Source organism: Salmo salar, chromosome 10 (assembly GCF_965601325.2).
Source record: "Salmo salar chromosome 10, fSalSal1, whole genome shotgun sequence".
Lineage (NCBI taxonomy): Eukaryota > Metazoa > Chordata > Actinopteri > Salmoniformes > Salmonidae > Salmo > Salmo salar.
Genome location: NC_138300.1, coordinates 82,658,862 through 82,675,541, shown reverse-complemented (window position 1 = coordinate 82,675,541; position 16,680 = coordinate 82,658,862). Strand labels below are relative to the sequence as shown.

Here is a 16,680-nt window from a genome sequence, read left to right as displayed (position 1 = left end):
CAGTACAGATGATGCATCTCTACAAGTCCCCACAGTCAATTTAAATATGCTCCAGCATCCCTGGCCTGAGGCTTGCTGTGCACAATATGAACAAATGCATTTGTCAGGATATAAATTAATGTTTGTATTGTTCCTTCCAGGCATTTCATAAGTATTTCAATAAAAGTGTTCCTGTTTGGTGGGTGAGAACTTTCCTTACACATTCCGTCCCCTGCGCTTGCGTGTTTACGTTTCTCACCACAGACACGCACATGCAAGCACGCGTCCGTACACACACACACACCAGGTGACACAGCTCTCCGTCTCCCTGGACGGCGGCCACTGGGCCTCAGCATTGGTCACAAGCCTTTGACAGGCCTTTTTAAATAGGTCTTTCTTGTAACTGAGAACATTAGCAGATGTACTCCCCATATTTCGGCTATGCCTTTGTGTCGGCCGGTTCTGGGAAAAAGAATGTGCTGGTTGGCCTTGCATTAAAGGGTTGGGCTGACAATGTTTGTAGTTCCAGATGAGTTGGAAACTGCTGACGTCAACATGGACACGCGCGCACAGAACATTAACGCTTTACCAAAGACATTAGACAGGAATGACTGCCTTTTCTGGTAGCCACCATGTCTCCTGCTTAGCGTTAGCATTTATCCGTGAACCAGCTTGATTGGCATTAGCATGGCGCTAGCCCTCTGACATGCCCGGGCCAGCTCCAACTCTGACCTCTAGCAAAGACGTAGACTGCTTGTCAACACCTCCCGGCCTCTGCCAAGGCTATAAACCTTACTTTCGACTCCAGGGCCCTTGACTGCAATATCACCCAGCCTCCCAGACCAGCACAGGATGATGCAACCTTCCGCCCCTCTTTTCCCACCCAACTAACATAGTGGGGCAAGTGTTCCCAGGAAAACAGGTCGCTGACTAAAGTGGAAAGCGTGTTTGTCTGACCCCTGGGGCCTGCTGTGTGTGTCTGCAGGACCAGGCTGCCAAAGACAAGGCCCTCCAGAGTATGGCCACCATGTCCTCTGCCCAGATCATCTCCGCCACTGCCTTTCAGAACAAGATGGCTCTGCAGGGGCTGTCCAGGCCGCCGTATCCCACTGCTGGCGGGGTGAGTATGTGCATGGACACACACACCCTGTCCTTGGGCAACACTGAGGGACACATATAGAAGGAGAGGTAGTGTGTGTAATTAAAGATGTTTCCATGTTTTCTTTTCTTTAGTTTTGGCATGGCGGCCTTCCAGGACAGCCTAGAGGTCCTGAAGAGTAAGTTAAAACCCTGTGTGTGTGTGCGTGCCTGACTCTCTGTTTGTCTGTCCTGTCTGTCAAAAGGCAATGGTTTACTGCAATGGAATAAATGGAAATCGCAATCCGTCCAAACTGAATATGAGAAACATCTTATTTAAAAAGCACTTTAGTTGATCAAGCTGAGCCCCCAGTGTGTTTAAGGGTCAGTCAATTAGGTGTGTGTGTGTGTGTGTGTGTGTGTGTGTGTGTGTGTGTGCGGGGTCAGGCGGGTGAGGGTGTAATGTGTCTACTGCCTGTCTCGTCTCTCCAGCATTAAGCCCTTTTCCCAGCAGAGTTACGCCATGCAAGCGTCTGGCCCGCCCCCCATAACAGGTGGGTTTTCCCAGCTTCCCTCACATCCCTATGTGTCGACAGATGCTGTCATGGTCTGCAAGTGATGAAATACACAAGATGCCAATGAAGAGCTCCAACAAAGCTCAGAGAAAGACAGAATGTAACATTTTATAAACCTTTGGTATATTTTGTTACCCCTGGCCCCCACCCTTCCTCTTCACCAGGCTATGAGAGCACGGCAGGCCTGTCCATGTCGCCGGGCACCCCCCCGTGGCAGGGACGCAGTATCGCCAGCTCCAAGCTTCGCATGCTAGAGTTCTCTGCTTTCCTGGAGCAGCCTCAGGACCCAGAGACCGTGAGTAGTCACTTAGTAGCCCCTCGTCCTGCCTGATAAGCCTCCATAATCATCTCACGTACGCTGCGTTGACACCGACAACTAGTGAAAAAATAATCAGAATTGAGCTGCCTTTTTTAAATGCAGCCTTATTTAATAGGGGCACTGCAAATTAGTAAGCAACATTTCAGATCTCATCAATGTACAAGTGTGCGACATACAGCTTTAAATAAATATCTATGCTCACTTTCATCCAACAAGCCTTTTTCTTAAAGGTGTTACTTCCTTCCTCAGGCCATGACAGCATCTTGACCATGAACTGAAGCAGTGCTTTGATACTAATCAACATCTCTCTCTCCCCTTTGTTTTACAGTTTAACAAGCACCTGTTTGTGCACATCGCTCAGTCCAACCCTACCTTCAGTGATCCGTACCTGGAGGCAGTGGACATCCGACAGATCTACGATAAGTTCCCTGAGAAGAAGGGAGGGATGAAGGAGTTGTTTGAGAAGGGGCCGCCCAACTCTTTTTTCCTCGTCAAGTTCTGGGTGAGTCAAAGCGGGGTGTGTGTTAGAGGCCACATTGTAGTGTTTGTGTGTGCATGCAGGTGTGACTGTGTGTGTTTTTGTTTAACTATCCTTTTGGGTACCAGATGTCCTCACAAGGCCAATTTGGACAAGTGGGGCCATTTTGCCTGTCCCCGCAAGGAAAAATGCTATTTAAGGTTTAGGGTTACAATTAAGGTTAGGGGATACGGTTTGGGTTTAGGGTTCAGTTTAGGGTTAGGGAAAATATAATTTTGGGTGGGAATCAATTATTTGGTCCACACATGGATTGCAATACAAAACTGTGTGTTAGTGTGTCTTTCTGCTTTCTGACTAGAATCATAGAGAAGCAAAGCAGAGAATCACTCAAATTTCTGAGTAACAAATAAGTACTTTACTGTCAGGGCCAGATTAAGAAATCATAGGCTCAGCCTCCCGAGTGGCACAGCGGTCCAAGGCACTGCATCGCAGTGCTTGAGGCGTCACTACAAACCCAGGTTCGATCCCAGGCTGTCACACAACCGGCCGTGACCCGGGAGACCCATAGGTCTGGGTTAGGGGTGGGTTTGACCGGGGAGGCTTTACTTGGCTCATCGCAGTCCAGCGACTCCTTGTGGCGGGCCGGGCACTTGCAGGCTGACTTCGGTCGTCAGTCGAATGGTGTTTCCTCCGACACATTGGTGCGGCTGGCTTCCGGGTTAAGCAGGCGGGTGTTAAGGAGCGAGTGGTTTGACTCGTCATGTTTCGGGGGACGCATGACTCGATCTTCAACCTCTCCGAAGCCCGTTGGGGAGTTGCAGCGATGAAATGATTGGTTCGCAGTTAGGGAGTTGTTGAGAACAAGTTGTTTCTATTGGTTCTACAGACATATTAGTCTTCTCTTTTCAGCGGTAGGCCCTTGCTTTCCAAACACAATTTTTCCCCCAATTTGTATTTTGAAATTTGCAAAAGGCAGACAGCCACAACCAACCATAGAAATATAATCCATAGATGTCAGTTCCCATTCAAGTCAGGACTGGCAGCCATTGCTAGTGTACCCATGAGTTTAACACTCAAATTGCCAGGTTAAGAGGTTCTAAAAGCCTTCTGCCCAAATTGCGGCCTTCCCAACTGTAGGCAATCGGTAACTGCCAAAATAAAGGAAACACAAATGAAGGATACAAGGTTTGTTGTGGGGTGCAATTTCCTGGCGTGGTTTAGGTCCACTTGTAATATCTATGGCAAGGTGAATTTGAAGCTGTTCTGGCAGCTTGTGGTGGCCCAAGACCTTTTTAAGACACGTTATGTTGGTGTTTCCTTTATTTTGGCAGTTACCTGTATGAGCTTGTGATAAAATGTTGATCTGTGGTGAAATTATGCTCTCTGGTGTATTTTAAACATTGAGAGCGGGCTCCTGTGGTTGGATAAAATGTAAAAAATGTAATAAAAAAAAAAACAATGACGTTATGTTTTTTTTTTTTTCTTGTTGTTTGTTTTTGCTTCTTGGGCCTCCTGTGGGCTTGGGCCTGACTCACACAATTGACCAGTCATATTGATTTATTATGCAGTTACATTTTTGGTTTTTATTAATGAGTTACCCAATCAAGGCAGGTCCCCCCCAGTTACCCACGTGGGCCCCTTACCTCCCCTCATCTAATAATTAGCAGAGCGGCAGCAGGCTGTCTACACTCATTGAAAGCAGCTTCCTGAATCCTCCTGAGGTTGGCGGTTGCAGTAAAAAAAAAAAAGAGTATTTACTGGGTAATGTATACAGTTTGTATATTTTTGTCTACTTTTTTTCATTTTTTTTCTGCTGCCTTTTGGGCCCCCCACGGGCCTGGGTCCAGGGGATTCAGCCCCGGTAAGCCCCTGCATTAATCCGGCCCTGCTTACTCTAACAGAGTTCCATAAAAATTGACAATAGCTTTCTAGCTAAATACTATTTCTTAAGCAAGCATTTTGCTAGGACTGTCGGAGTAGTCTGAGTGGGGAGGGGAAAACTGAAAACCAACTGTTATTGGCAGATCGGTTTAGAATTCTCTTTATTGTTTGAAACAAATTAAAAGTAATCTGTTTTAAAACGTGGCTGTTTTCTGCCCATGGGTACAGCGGGTATAGAGGACACATTGTGGTGTGTGTGAGGCGGGGGGCAGGGCTGCTCTTTCACTGGTGAAACCTGAGCCTGGGCACCTGTCCACTCGCTATTTGGCTGAACCCACCCCACATGCATCCACTTATTTATAGATTTCCCCCCAACCAAGAGAGAGGGAATGCACAGTGAGAGAGTGAGTGACCATCTTCTCTGACCATTTCTTTGCGCAGAATGTGCATAACTTGCTTCAGAAACATTACTTATACATGCAATATTCTACAGAATGAAGATTTTCAGTCACACCTTTACATCCCAACTCTACATTCCCAAATATAGAATGTGCCCCCCCCCCCCCCCTAACGATCTCCACCTCCAGTTGGCTTGTACATGAGTTGTTAGTCCCCCTCACATGCTCCTCTGAAGCCTTATTTATTGTTGAGAGATAAGACATTGGTAAGTGACACCCATATGAAGCCGCCATCTCCCCCCTTGGAAGAAGCAGCTGCTGAGAGCCATGGCATTTGATGCAGGGTTAATGGGAAGGAGGGAGCGAGGGACCCAGCCATGTATCATGAAAGTGGGAGAGAAAGGGAGGGGAATGTGTCCAAGCCATTTATTACGGTAGCGACTGGAGAAAACAACCCCATATGACTGCTGCTAGCGCCAGATACCTCACCACATCATATTATAGTGGGTCCGATTGTCCTAACCCTCATGGCACCCATGACAAAACACACACAAACAACCATCCATGCATCCAGCCAGCCGGGTCATGACTTGGGGGCGTCCTGAGGCTCTGGCCGGTTGTCATGGCGACTGTGACAGGCTGCTTGCACATCTCCAAAGCTATGGCATTCTAGATTGAATTTCCAGCTCCACAGCCGGCCCAGCCTGCTCCCCGTAGTGCCCATGGCCCTGTCCTAACGTATTGTCTAGCGCCTTTGAAGTGCCCGGAGAATCCGATTTGAGACGGCCCTTGTAAATTGTTACACAGGAGCCCGGCCTGGCTGATCTAATCAGCCAATTGTGGGCTGTTGATTGTAATTGGATGAATTCCCTCGCAGGCCGTTAAAGAAGGGGGGGAGCGCGGGTTCTGGGAGGGTCACAGGGCCTCGGGGATGAAGACAAATGATAGAATTACAGGAGCGAGGGATGAAGACGAGGAGCAGGGCGATGAAGAGAGGCTGAGCGCTGTATTAATGACCAATTAGGAGACGAGCCTGAGAGGGGAAAAGGTAAAACCCTCTCAATGTTTGTCTGTCTTTCTCTACCATGACAGAGATGACACCTCGTCTAAATGTGAAATCAGATCTAGGATCAGATTACCCTGACCCAGATCCTTCCCTTAACCGTTAGGGGGAAGATTCTACTTTCTCAGACAGACAGGAGGTTGGATGCACCTGACAGAGAGGCCCAGACGGGACTAACGCCACAGCTAGACACAGCATCTTGGGAATGCAGTGGCTGGGTTGGCAGCCTAAGCTAAGTCAACACAGGCAACAGCAATAGAGGCTGCTGGGCTTTGCAGAGAATCAGTCGCAGGCTTTGTTGAGCCATCACACTGGGGAAATACGTTCTGGAAAGCCAACTAAGACATATACACACACACACGTTCCCTGTTCCTTAAAATTAAGTATATTAACTGAGGAGAAGAACCTGGCATTACTGAAAGAAAGCTTGATGTGTTATGACTGAAGTGACATACAGGTTTTTCTTCAGATTTTTGATTGAACTGTCCGGAACTAAAAAGGTCTCCTCTTAAAGACTGGCAGGTTGTTTGAACAATGCCTTATCATATTGGTAAGACTGACAGGTTGTGTGTGGACCTCTTCCTGTTTCAAAAAAAGGGGGAGGGACTAGCAGGTTGTTGTTGACTGTATGTGTGGTTCCTCTCTCTGCAGGCTGATCTGTTGTTGTTGACTGGGTGTGTGGTTCCTCTCTCTGCAGGCTGATCTGTTGTTACTGACTGGGTGTGTGGTTCCTCTCTCTGCAGGCTGATCTGTTGTTGTTGACTGGGTGTGTGGTTCCTCTCTCTGCAGGCTGATCTGTTGTTGTTTTCTGGGTGTGTGGTTCCTCTCTCTGCAGGCTGATCTGTTGTTGTTGACTGGGTGTGTGGTTCCTCTCTCTGCAGGCTGATCTGTTGTTGTTGACTGGGTGTGTGGTTCCTCTCTGTGCAGGCTGATCTGTTGTTGTTGACTGGGTGTGTGGTTCCTCTCTTTGTGCAGGCTGATCTGAGTGCCAACCTGCAGGACGACAGCAGTTTCTTCTACGGCGTGTCCAGTCAGTACGAGAGCTCTGAGAACATGATCATCACCTCCTCCACCAAGGTCTGCTCCTTCGGAAAGCAGGTGGTGGAGAAAGTAGAGGTGAGCGAGAAACAACGGATTGTTCCAGGTCCATGAATAGAGATCTAGTAAATATACATGCAATATACACTGAGTGTACAAAACATTAGGAACAGCTTCCAAATATTGAGTTGCACCCCCTGTTGCCTTCAGAACAGCCTCCATTCGTCAGGGTATGGACTCTACAAGGTGTCGAAAGCGTTCCACAGGGATGCTGGCCCATGTTGACTCCAATGCTTCCCACAGTTATGTCAAGTTGGCTGGATGTTCTTTGGGTGGTGGACCATTCTTGATACATACAGGAAACTGTTCAGTGTGAAATACCCAGCAGCATTGCAGTTCTTAACACACTCAAACCGGTGCACCTGGCACCTACTACCATACCCTGTTCAAAGGCACTTAAATATTCTGTCTCGCTCATTCACCCTCTGAATGGCAACATACACAATCCATGTCTCAAGGCTTAAAAATCCTTATTTAACCTGTCACCTCTACACTTATTTGATGTGGATTTAACAAGTGACATAAATAAGGGATCATAGCTTTCACCTGGATTCACCTAGTCAGTCTGTCATGGAAAGAGCATGGGTGTTCCTAATGCTTAGTACACACTACATACTGTTTATGTTAGGGTTTGGTGGTATCCAGATAGTCTAATCTTCATACTGTTTCTATACCATACCGGGGTATAAGGTATTACCGGAAGTGCACACAAGTGCCGCTATTAAACTTATTTATTTTTTATGTTTCACACAAAACTATTAAGGCAACAGGGATCTTGATCCAGGAGGGGGTTGAATGTCTCTGCTGTAACCAAGAAGCTTGATCTTGACATCTAACCACTTAGTAAGTTAGCAAACCAAATGCATAGCTGGAGGCCTGAGCTGGTTATCATTTATTTGACACATCTTAGATTTCTTATAGTTAACTTATAGTTAGTTATAAGCAGTGGCATAGCACCCACCCCTGAAATACCGATGGTATGATTTTGAATACCGTTTATATTTTGCGGTATTGAAAATCATATCGGTATTTCGAAATACCCATGTATAAGGTATAAACGGTATATCGCCCAAGCCTAGTATATATACAATATGCATATACAGTACAAAATACATACCATAGATGTGTAGATAAAGACAGACATGTATGTTGGTTTACAGTACATAATTAAACAGAAATGGATTATTTCGAGATGGTCAACCAACCAAGTTTTTATGGAGACTCCAGGATTGGCATGAAAATAAATGTTTTAGACCTGCGATCTCAACGTTTGAGATCATGACTGTTCATGAACGTAATGATTATCACTCTGAGAGTAAATTAATAACCCAACCAGGGGTAGGGATGGATTCAACTCACTACTCAACGATCTGTGGTCTAGAACAGACGGCCACACAAATTACAAGACATCACTTACACTCCTCCTCACCCTGACTCACTGGTCACGTCCCAAGGAACCTACCAGGTACAACCCTAAATCCGTAACCATGGCCACCCTCTTATATATCATCCTGACCAACTTGCCCTCTAAATACACCTCTGCTGTCTTCAACTAGGATCTCAGCGATCATTGCCTCATTGCCTGCGTTCGTAATGGGTCCGCGGTCAAACGACCAGCCCTCATTACTGTCAAACGCTCCCTAAAACACTTCAGCGAGCAGGCCTTTCTGATCGACCTGGCCCGGGTATCGAAGGATATTGACCTCATTCCTTCAGTAGAGGATACCTGGTTGCTCTTTAAAAGTGCTTTCCTCACCATCTTAAATAAGCATGCCCCATTCAGAAAATGTAGAACTAAGAACAGATATAGCCCTTGCTTCACCCCAGACTTGACTGCCCTTGGCCAGCACAAAAACATCCTGCGGCGTTCTGCATTAGCATCGAATAGCCCTCGCGATATGCAACTTTTCAGGGAAGTCGGGAACCAATATACTCAGTCAGTGAGGAAAGCTAAGGCTAGCTTTTTCAAACAGAAATTTGCATCCTGTAGTACTATTTCCAAAACGTTTTGGGACACTGTAAAGTCCATGGAGAATAAGAGCACCTCCTCCCAGCTGCCCACTGCACTGAGGATAGGAAACATTGTCACCACCGATAAATCCACGATAATCGATCATTTCAATAAGCATTTTTCTACGGCTGGCCATGCTTTCCACCTGGCTACCCCTACCAACATCTCTGCAACCCCTGTAGCAACTTGCCCAAGGCCCCCCCCCCCCCCCCCCACCCAAATCCAGACAGCTGATGTTCTGAAAGAGCTGCAAAATATGGATCCCTACAAATCAGCTGGGCTAGACAATCTGGACCCCCGAAATTGTTGCAACCCCTATAACTAGCCTATTCAACCTCTTTCTTTTGTATCGTCTGAGATCCCCAAAGTTTGGAAAGTTGCCGCGGTCATCCCCCTCTTCAAAGGGGGAGACACTCTAGACCCAAACTGTTATAGACCTATATCCGTCCTGCCCTGCCTTTCTAAAATCTTTGAAAGCCAAGTTAACAAACAGATCACCGACCATTTCGAATCCCATCGTACCTTCTCCACTATGCAATCTGGTTTCCAAGCTGGTCATGGGTGCACCTCAGCCACACTCAAGGTCCAAAACGATATCATAACCGCCATCGATAAAAGACAGTACTGTGCAGCCGTCTTCATCGAGCTGGCCAAGGCTTTCGACTCTGTCAATCACCGCATTCTTATTGGCAGACTCAACAGCCTTGGCTTCTCAAATGACTGCCTCGCCTGGTTCACCAACTACTTCTCAGAGTTCAGTGTGTCAAATCGGAGGGCCTGTTGTCCGGACCTCTGGCAGTCTCTATGGGGGTGCCACAGGGTTAATTTCTCAGGCCGACTCTTTTCTCTGTATACATCAATGATGTCGCTCTTGCTGCTGGTGATTCTCTGATCCATCTCTACTCAGACAACACCATTCTGTATACCTCTGGCCCTTCTTTGGACACTGTGCTAACAAACCTCCAAACAAGCTTCAATGCCATACAACACTCCCTCCGAGGCCCCCAACTGCTTTTAAATGCAAGTAAAACTAAGTGCATGCTCTTCAACCGATTGCTACCCGCACCCTCCCACCGGACTAGCATCACTACTCTGGACGGTTCTGACTTAGAATATGTGGCCAACTACAAATACTTAGGTGTCTGGTTAGACTGTAAACTCTCCTTCCAGACTTGCATTAAGCATCTCCAATCCAAAATTAAATCTAGAATCATCTTCCTATTTCGCAATAAAGCCTCCTTCACTCATGCTGCCAAACATACCCTCGTAACACTGATTATCCTGCCGATCCTTGATTTTGGCGATGTCATTTACAAAATAGCCTCCAACAAAATTGGATGTAGTCTATCACAGTGCAATCCGTTTTGTCACCAAAGCCTCATATACCACCCACCACTGCGACCTGTATGCTCTCCTCGGCTGGCCATCACTACATATTCGTCGCCAAACCCTCTGGCTCCAGGTCATCTATAAGTCTATGCTAGGTAATGCCCCGCCTCATCTCAGCTCACTGGTCACCATAGCAACACACACCCATAGCACGCGCTCCAGCAGGTATATTTCACTGGTCACCCCCAAAGCCAACACTTGCTTTGGGCCGCCTTTCCTTCCAGTTCTCTGCTGCCAATGACTGGAACTAATTGCAAAAATCACTGAAGCTGGAATCTTATCTCCTTCTCTAACTTTAAGCATCAGCTGTCAGAGCAGCTTACCGATCACTGTACCTGTACACAGCCAATCTGTAAATAGCATACCCAGCTACCTCATCCCCATATTGTTACTTGTCCTCTTGCTCTTTTGCACCCCAGTATCTCTACTTGCACATCATCATCTGCACATCTATCACTCCAGTGTTAATGCTAAATTGTAATTATTTCGCCTCCATGGCCTATTTATTGCCTTACCTCCCTACTCTTCTACATTTGCACACACTGTACATCAATCAATCAAATGTATTTATAAAGCCCTTCTTACATCAGCTGATGTCACAAAGTGCTGTACAGAAACCCAGCCTAAAACCCCAAACAGCAAGCAATGCAGGTGTAGAAGCACGGTGGCTAGGAAAACCTCCCTAGAAAGGCCGAAACCTAGAGAAGGGCCAGGCTATGAGGGGTGGCCAGTCTTCTGGCTGTGCCGGGTGGAGATTATAACAGAACATGGCCAAGATGTTCAAATGTTCATAGATGACCAGCAGGGTCAAATAATAATAATCACAGTGGTTGTCGAGGGTGCAACAGGAGTAAATGTCAGTTGGCTTTTCATAGCCAATCATTCAGAGTAACTCTACCGCTCCTGCTGTCTCTAGAGAGTTGAAAACAGCAGGTCTGGGACAGGTAGCACATCCGGTGAACAGGTCAGGGTTCCATAGCCGCAGGCAAGACAGTTGAAACTGGAGCAGCAGTACGGCCAGGTGCACTGGGGACAGCAAGGAGTCATCAGGCCAGGTAGTCCTGAGGCATGGTCCTAGGGCTCATGTCTGCCGAGAGAGAGAAAGAAAGAGAGAATTAGAGAGAGCATACTTAAATTCACACAGGACACCAGATAAGACAGGAGAAATACTCCAGATATAACAGACTGACCCTAGCCCCCCAACACAAACTACTGCAGCATAAATATTGGAGGCTGAGACAGGAGGGGTCGGGAGACACTGTGGCCCCGTCCGACGATACCCCCAGACAGGGCCAAACAGGCAGAATATAACCCCACCCACTTTGCCAAAGCACAGCCCCCACACCACTAGAGGGATATCTTCAACCACCAACTTACCATCCTGAGACAAGGCCGAGTATAGCCCACAAAGATCTCCGCCACGGCACAACCCGAGGGGGGCGCCAATTTTTCTATTGTGTTATTGACTGTACGTTTGTTTATGTGTAACTATGTTGTTTTTGTCGCACTGCTCTGCTTTATCTTGGCCAGGTCGCAGTTGTAAATGAGAACTTGTTCTCAACTGGCCTACCTGGTTAAATTAAACATTTTAAAATAAAAAAATGGCACCCTATTCCGTATGTAGTGCACTACTTTTGACCAGAGCCCTATGGGCCATTAGCTATAATGTAATGACATTCAACGGGGACATCAATTTGATTATGGTAACCATTGCCTACAGTTTGTTTAATGCTATAGCTATCTTGCCATATATCAGCTAAATTATACATGTATTACCTTGAATTTCATCTATGAAATAATCTAATGTATTTTCAGTGTGACCAGCTCATGATATATTAAACATACAGTAGCAGTCAAAAGGTTGGACACACCTACTCATTCAAGGATTTTTTTGTTTTTACCATTATCTACATTGTGGAATAATAGTGAAGACATATAAACTTTAAAATAGCACATATGTAGTAACCAAAAAAGTGTTAAACAAATCAAAATATATTTGAGATTTGAGATTCTTCAACGTAGCCACCCTTTGCCTTGATAACAGCTTTGACCACGCTTGGCATTCTCTCAACCAGCTTCACCTGGAATGTTTTTCCAACAGTCTTGAAGGAGTTCCCACATATGCTGAGCACTTGCTGGATGCTTTTCCTTCACTCTGCGGTCCAACTTAATTGGGTTGAGGTCGGGTGATTGTAGAGGCCAGGTCATCTGATGCAGCACTCGATCACTCTCATTGGTCAAATAGCCCCTACACAGCCTGGAGGTGTGTTGGGTCATTGTCCTGTTGAAAAACAAATGATAGTCCCACTAAGTGCAAACCAGATGTTATAGCGTATCGCTGCAGAATGCTGTGGAAGCCATGCTGGTTAAGCGTGCCTTGAATTCTAAATAAATCACTGTCACAAGCAAAGCACCATCACACCACCTCCTCCATGCTTCACGGTGGGAACCACACATGGGGAGATCATCTGTTCACCTACTCTGCGGCTCTCACAAAGACACGGCGGATGGAACCAAAAATCTCAAATTTGGATTCATCAGCCCAAAGGACATATTTTCACCGGTTTAATGTCCATTACTCGGGTTTCTTGACCATTATCACAAAACACAACTGATTGGCTAAAACACATTAAAAAGGAAAGAAATTCTACAAAATTAACTTTTAACAGGGCACACCTGTTAATCGAAATGCATTCCAGGTGACTACCTCATGGAACTGTTTGAGAGAATGAAAAGGGTGGCTACTTTGAAGAATCTAAAATATATTTTGATTTAATACTTGATTCCTTGATGTCTTCACTATCATTCTACAATGTAGAAAATAGTATAAAAAAATAATAAAAACCCTTGAATGAGTAGGTGTGTCCAAACTTTTGACTGGTACTGTAAATCATATTTTGGATATATTTTGTCTCACCAGACGGAGTATGCACGGTTTGAGAATGGGCGGTATGTGTTCAGAATCCACCGGTCCCCACTGTGTGAATACATGATCAACTTCATCCACAAGCTCAAACACCTGCCAGAGAAGTACATGATGAACAGTGTACTGGAGAACTTCACCATCCTACAGGTACACAAGCACACACAAATGCACATTTTTAAATATTGTATACATAATTCGTACAATAAGGATTCAAATATTTCTAGACAGGGATAGCTGGACATCTAGGGAAACAGATACCCAGTGGTGGAAAAAGTACCCAAATGTCATGATTGAGTAAAAGTAAAGATACCTTCATAGAAAATGACTTGAGTAAAAGCGAAAGTCACTCAGTAAAGTATTTTTCTAGTAAAAGTCTAAAAGTATTTTGTTTTAAATATATACGGAACAAAATTATTAGTACTCAATACAACAATTTTGAAGATTTTACTGAGTTCATATAAGGAAATAAATTGGGCCCTAATCTATGGATTTTACATGACTGGGAATACAGATATGCATCTGTTGGTCACAGATACCTTAAGGTAAAGGCGTGGGTCAGAAAACCAGTCAATATCTGGTGTTACCACAATTTGCCAAATGCAGTGAGACACATATCCTTCGCATAGAGTTGAACAGGCTGTTGATTGTGGCCTGTGGAATGTTGTACCACCCCTCTTCAATGGCTGTGCAAAGTTGCTGGATATTGTCAGGAACTGGAATACGCTGTCATACAAATCTATCCAGAGCATCCCAAACATGCTCAATAGGTGAGTCTGCAGGCCATGGAAGAACTGGGATATTGTCAGCTTCCAGGAATTGTGTACATGAGGTGATGGTTGGTGGATGAATGGCATGACAGTGGGCCTCAGATCTCTTCACGGTATGGCTGTGCATTCAAATTGCCATCGATAAAATGCAATTAAATTTGTTGTCCGTAGCTTATGCCTGCCCACACCATAACCCCACCTCCACCATGGTGCACTCTCAGCAAACCACTCGCCCACACAACACCATACATGTGGTCTGCGGTTGTGAGGCCAGTTGGACGTATTGCTAAATTCTCACAAACGAAGTTGGTGGCTTATGGTAGAGAAATGAACATACAATTATCTGGCAACAGCTCTGGTGGACATTCTTCAGGTCAGCATGCCAATTGCACACTCCCTCAGTACCTGAGACATCTGTGGCATTGTGTTGTGACAAAACTGCACATTTTAGTGGCTTTTTATTGTCCCCAGCACAAAGTGCACCTGTGTAATGATCATGCTGTTTAATCAGCTCCTTGATATGCCACACCTGTCAGATGGATGGATTATCTTGGTAAAGGAGAAATGCTCACTAACAGTGACGTGTAAAAATGTGTGCACACATTTGAGAGAAGTAAGATTTTTGTGCGTATGGAGCATTTCTGGGATCTTTTATTTCAGCTCAAGAAACATAGAACCAACACTTGAAATGTTGCGATTATATTTTTGTTCATTATACTTAAGCACCAAAAGTGAAAGTATGAATAATTTCTAATTCCATATATTAAGCAAACCAGACAGCACAATTTTCTTTTTTCTTTTTTTAATGTACGGATAGCCAGGGGCACACTTCAACCTTCAGACATCATTTACAAACAAAGTATTTTGACAATTCAAATGTGTGTAGTTCGCTTCTCTGTCATGTTCTTAGTGAGAATTGAGACCCACCTGTATGCAAAATAATGAACATTTGATTTATTTCTTCACAAAGGAAGTATGCTGTAGTGGTGGTATAACAGGACAATGTGTGTCTCTCTTTAGGTGGTGACCAACAGGGACACACTGGAGACGCTGCTGTGTATAGCCTATGTCTTTGAGGTGTCTACTAGTGAGCATGGAGCCCAGCACCATATTTACAGGCTTGTCAAAGACTGAGAGAGCCCTGTGGACAGAGAACCACTATAGCACAACAACAAACCCAACATTGGACAATCTCCTATATAAGCTGCAAGCACCATACGATTGTCTATCAGGACCCAAAGAAGCACTAGGAGAGTTGCTTGCTTGAAACTACTGTGGAAGAAGTGGATTGAGAGCATTGGGAGCTAGAGTGAACTTTACAACTGTGTGATATGAAAATGAGGAGCAGAGGGTGGGAACCTTCATTGTGGTATATCTATATGTACCAGAGGAGCCAAACGTCAAGACGATGCATGAGAAAGTAGATTTTCATCTCATTTTACTAGTGCTTGCTTGTTTGATTTAGTTTCTTTTACGCAGCTGCATGAGCGGGATTGTGTTTGGTTGTCCATGGGCGACACCTAATGACTTTTAATGTATATTGCACACAGAAGAAAGAAAAGAGGGCAAGAGGACAAAAAAGTACTATAAAGCCCAAGACTGCACATCCATGTCAGTGTTTTTAGTGCCAATATTTGTGTTATGAGTAAAAATGTAATGTACAGTACCCATCTTCACTGAAAAAGAATCTCAATGGAAAATAACAGGCAAATTAAAAATAAATATTGTATTCACCTGGTTTAAATGATGCAATTAAATGCCGAACTAACCTTGTCTCACACCCCTCCAGCAGGTGGCGATAACGCAAAATGTGTTGACTTGTCCGACCGAGAGTTCAAACGTTTTACTCGTGCATGCAACCGGATACTGCCTTTATTTTGCCGGTCCCCAGGAAGAGGAGCTGTGTAGTTGCCTTGGCAGCAGCTAATGGGGATCCATAAATACAAATGCTTTTGTCGCTGGTGCAACACGTGATGAAAACAACACAGCTAGCTAGTTAATAAACTTGCATTATCTAAAAATGTCTAAAATACAGTTCAGGGGTTTTCTCAAAGAAAGATCAACAGCTGCTACTGAGGAGATGTAAATGTTAGTCCAAAAAACGATAGTATCAGGAGGAAGCTGTATTCAGAGGCTGCTCGACATTGTTCTTCAACCAAAGATAAAGCTAACGTTACACAGAGCAGGTTTGTTACTCATTACACTTGTCTAACTTACTCAACCTAAAATGTATCGACATTCGGGTAATGTTAGTTTAAGTTGTTTTTGAGACGAGGTGTAGGGTTACAGTTGGGGTTAGTGTACCAATTAAGCCCACGTACCCATTAATATTTTTTGCTTTAAAATGTAACCTTTTATTTAACTAGTCAAGTCAGTTAAGACCAAATTCTTATTTACAATGACGGCCAAACCCAGACGACGCTGCTCCAATTGTGCGCCGCTGCTCCAATTGTGCGCCGCCCTATGGGACTCCCAATCACGGCCGGATGTGATACACCCTTGAATTGAACCAGGGACTGTCGTGACGCCACTTGCACTGAGACGCAGTGCCTTAGACCACTGCGTCACTCAGGAGCCGCTTCCATATTTGGATTCAAATAAAAAAATATGAATTTTCTGCTATTTTAATGTTTCATGTGGTTGTTGTATCCATACCCATTTTTATTCTAAGCCAATCAGATGTTTTAAGTTATTGACAGTGTAAATTCCTACTAGTATG

General features: G+C 45.0%; 1 protein-coding gene across 2 annotated transcripts in view; it reads left to right on the top strand.

Annotated features, from left to right (window-relative positions):
* The window catches only part of tead4 (TEA domain transcription factor 4), a 32,832-nt gene extending 17,127 nt beyond the window's left edge, over window positions 1–15,705 (top strand). For both annotated transcript variants that reach the window (XM_045688130.2, XM_014124497.3), the window contains exons 5-12: window positions 965–1,099; window positions 1,213–1,256; window positions 1,549–1,610; window positions 1,796–1,926; window positions 2,279–2,452; window positions 6,746–6,886; window positions 13,189–13,341; window positions 14,982–15,705. In XM_045688130.2, the coding sequence (XP_045544086.1) occupies window positions 965–1,099; window positions 1,213–1,256; window positions 1,549–1,610; window positions 1,796–1,926; window positions 2,279–2,452; window positions 6,746–6,886; window positions 13,189–13,341; window positions 14,982–15,095 (954 nt within the window). In that variant the 3' untranslated portion in view covers window positions 15,096–15,705. The remainder of the gene's footprint in view (window positions 1–964; window positions 1,100–1,212; window positions 1,257–1,548; window positions 1,611–1,795; window positions 1,927–2,278; window positions 2,453–6,745; window positions 6,887–13,188; window positions 13,342–14,981) is intronic.
* Window positions 15,706–16,680: the final 975 nt, after the last annotated feature.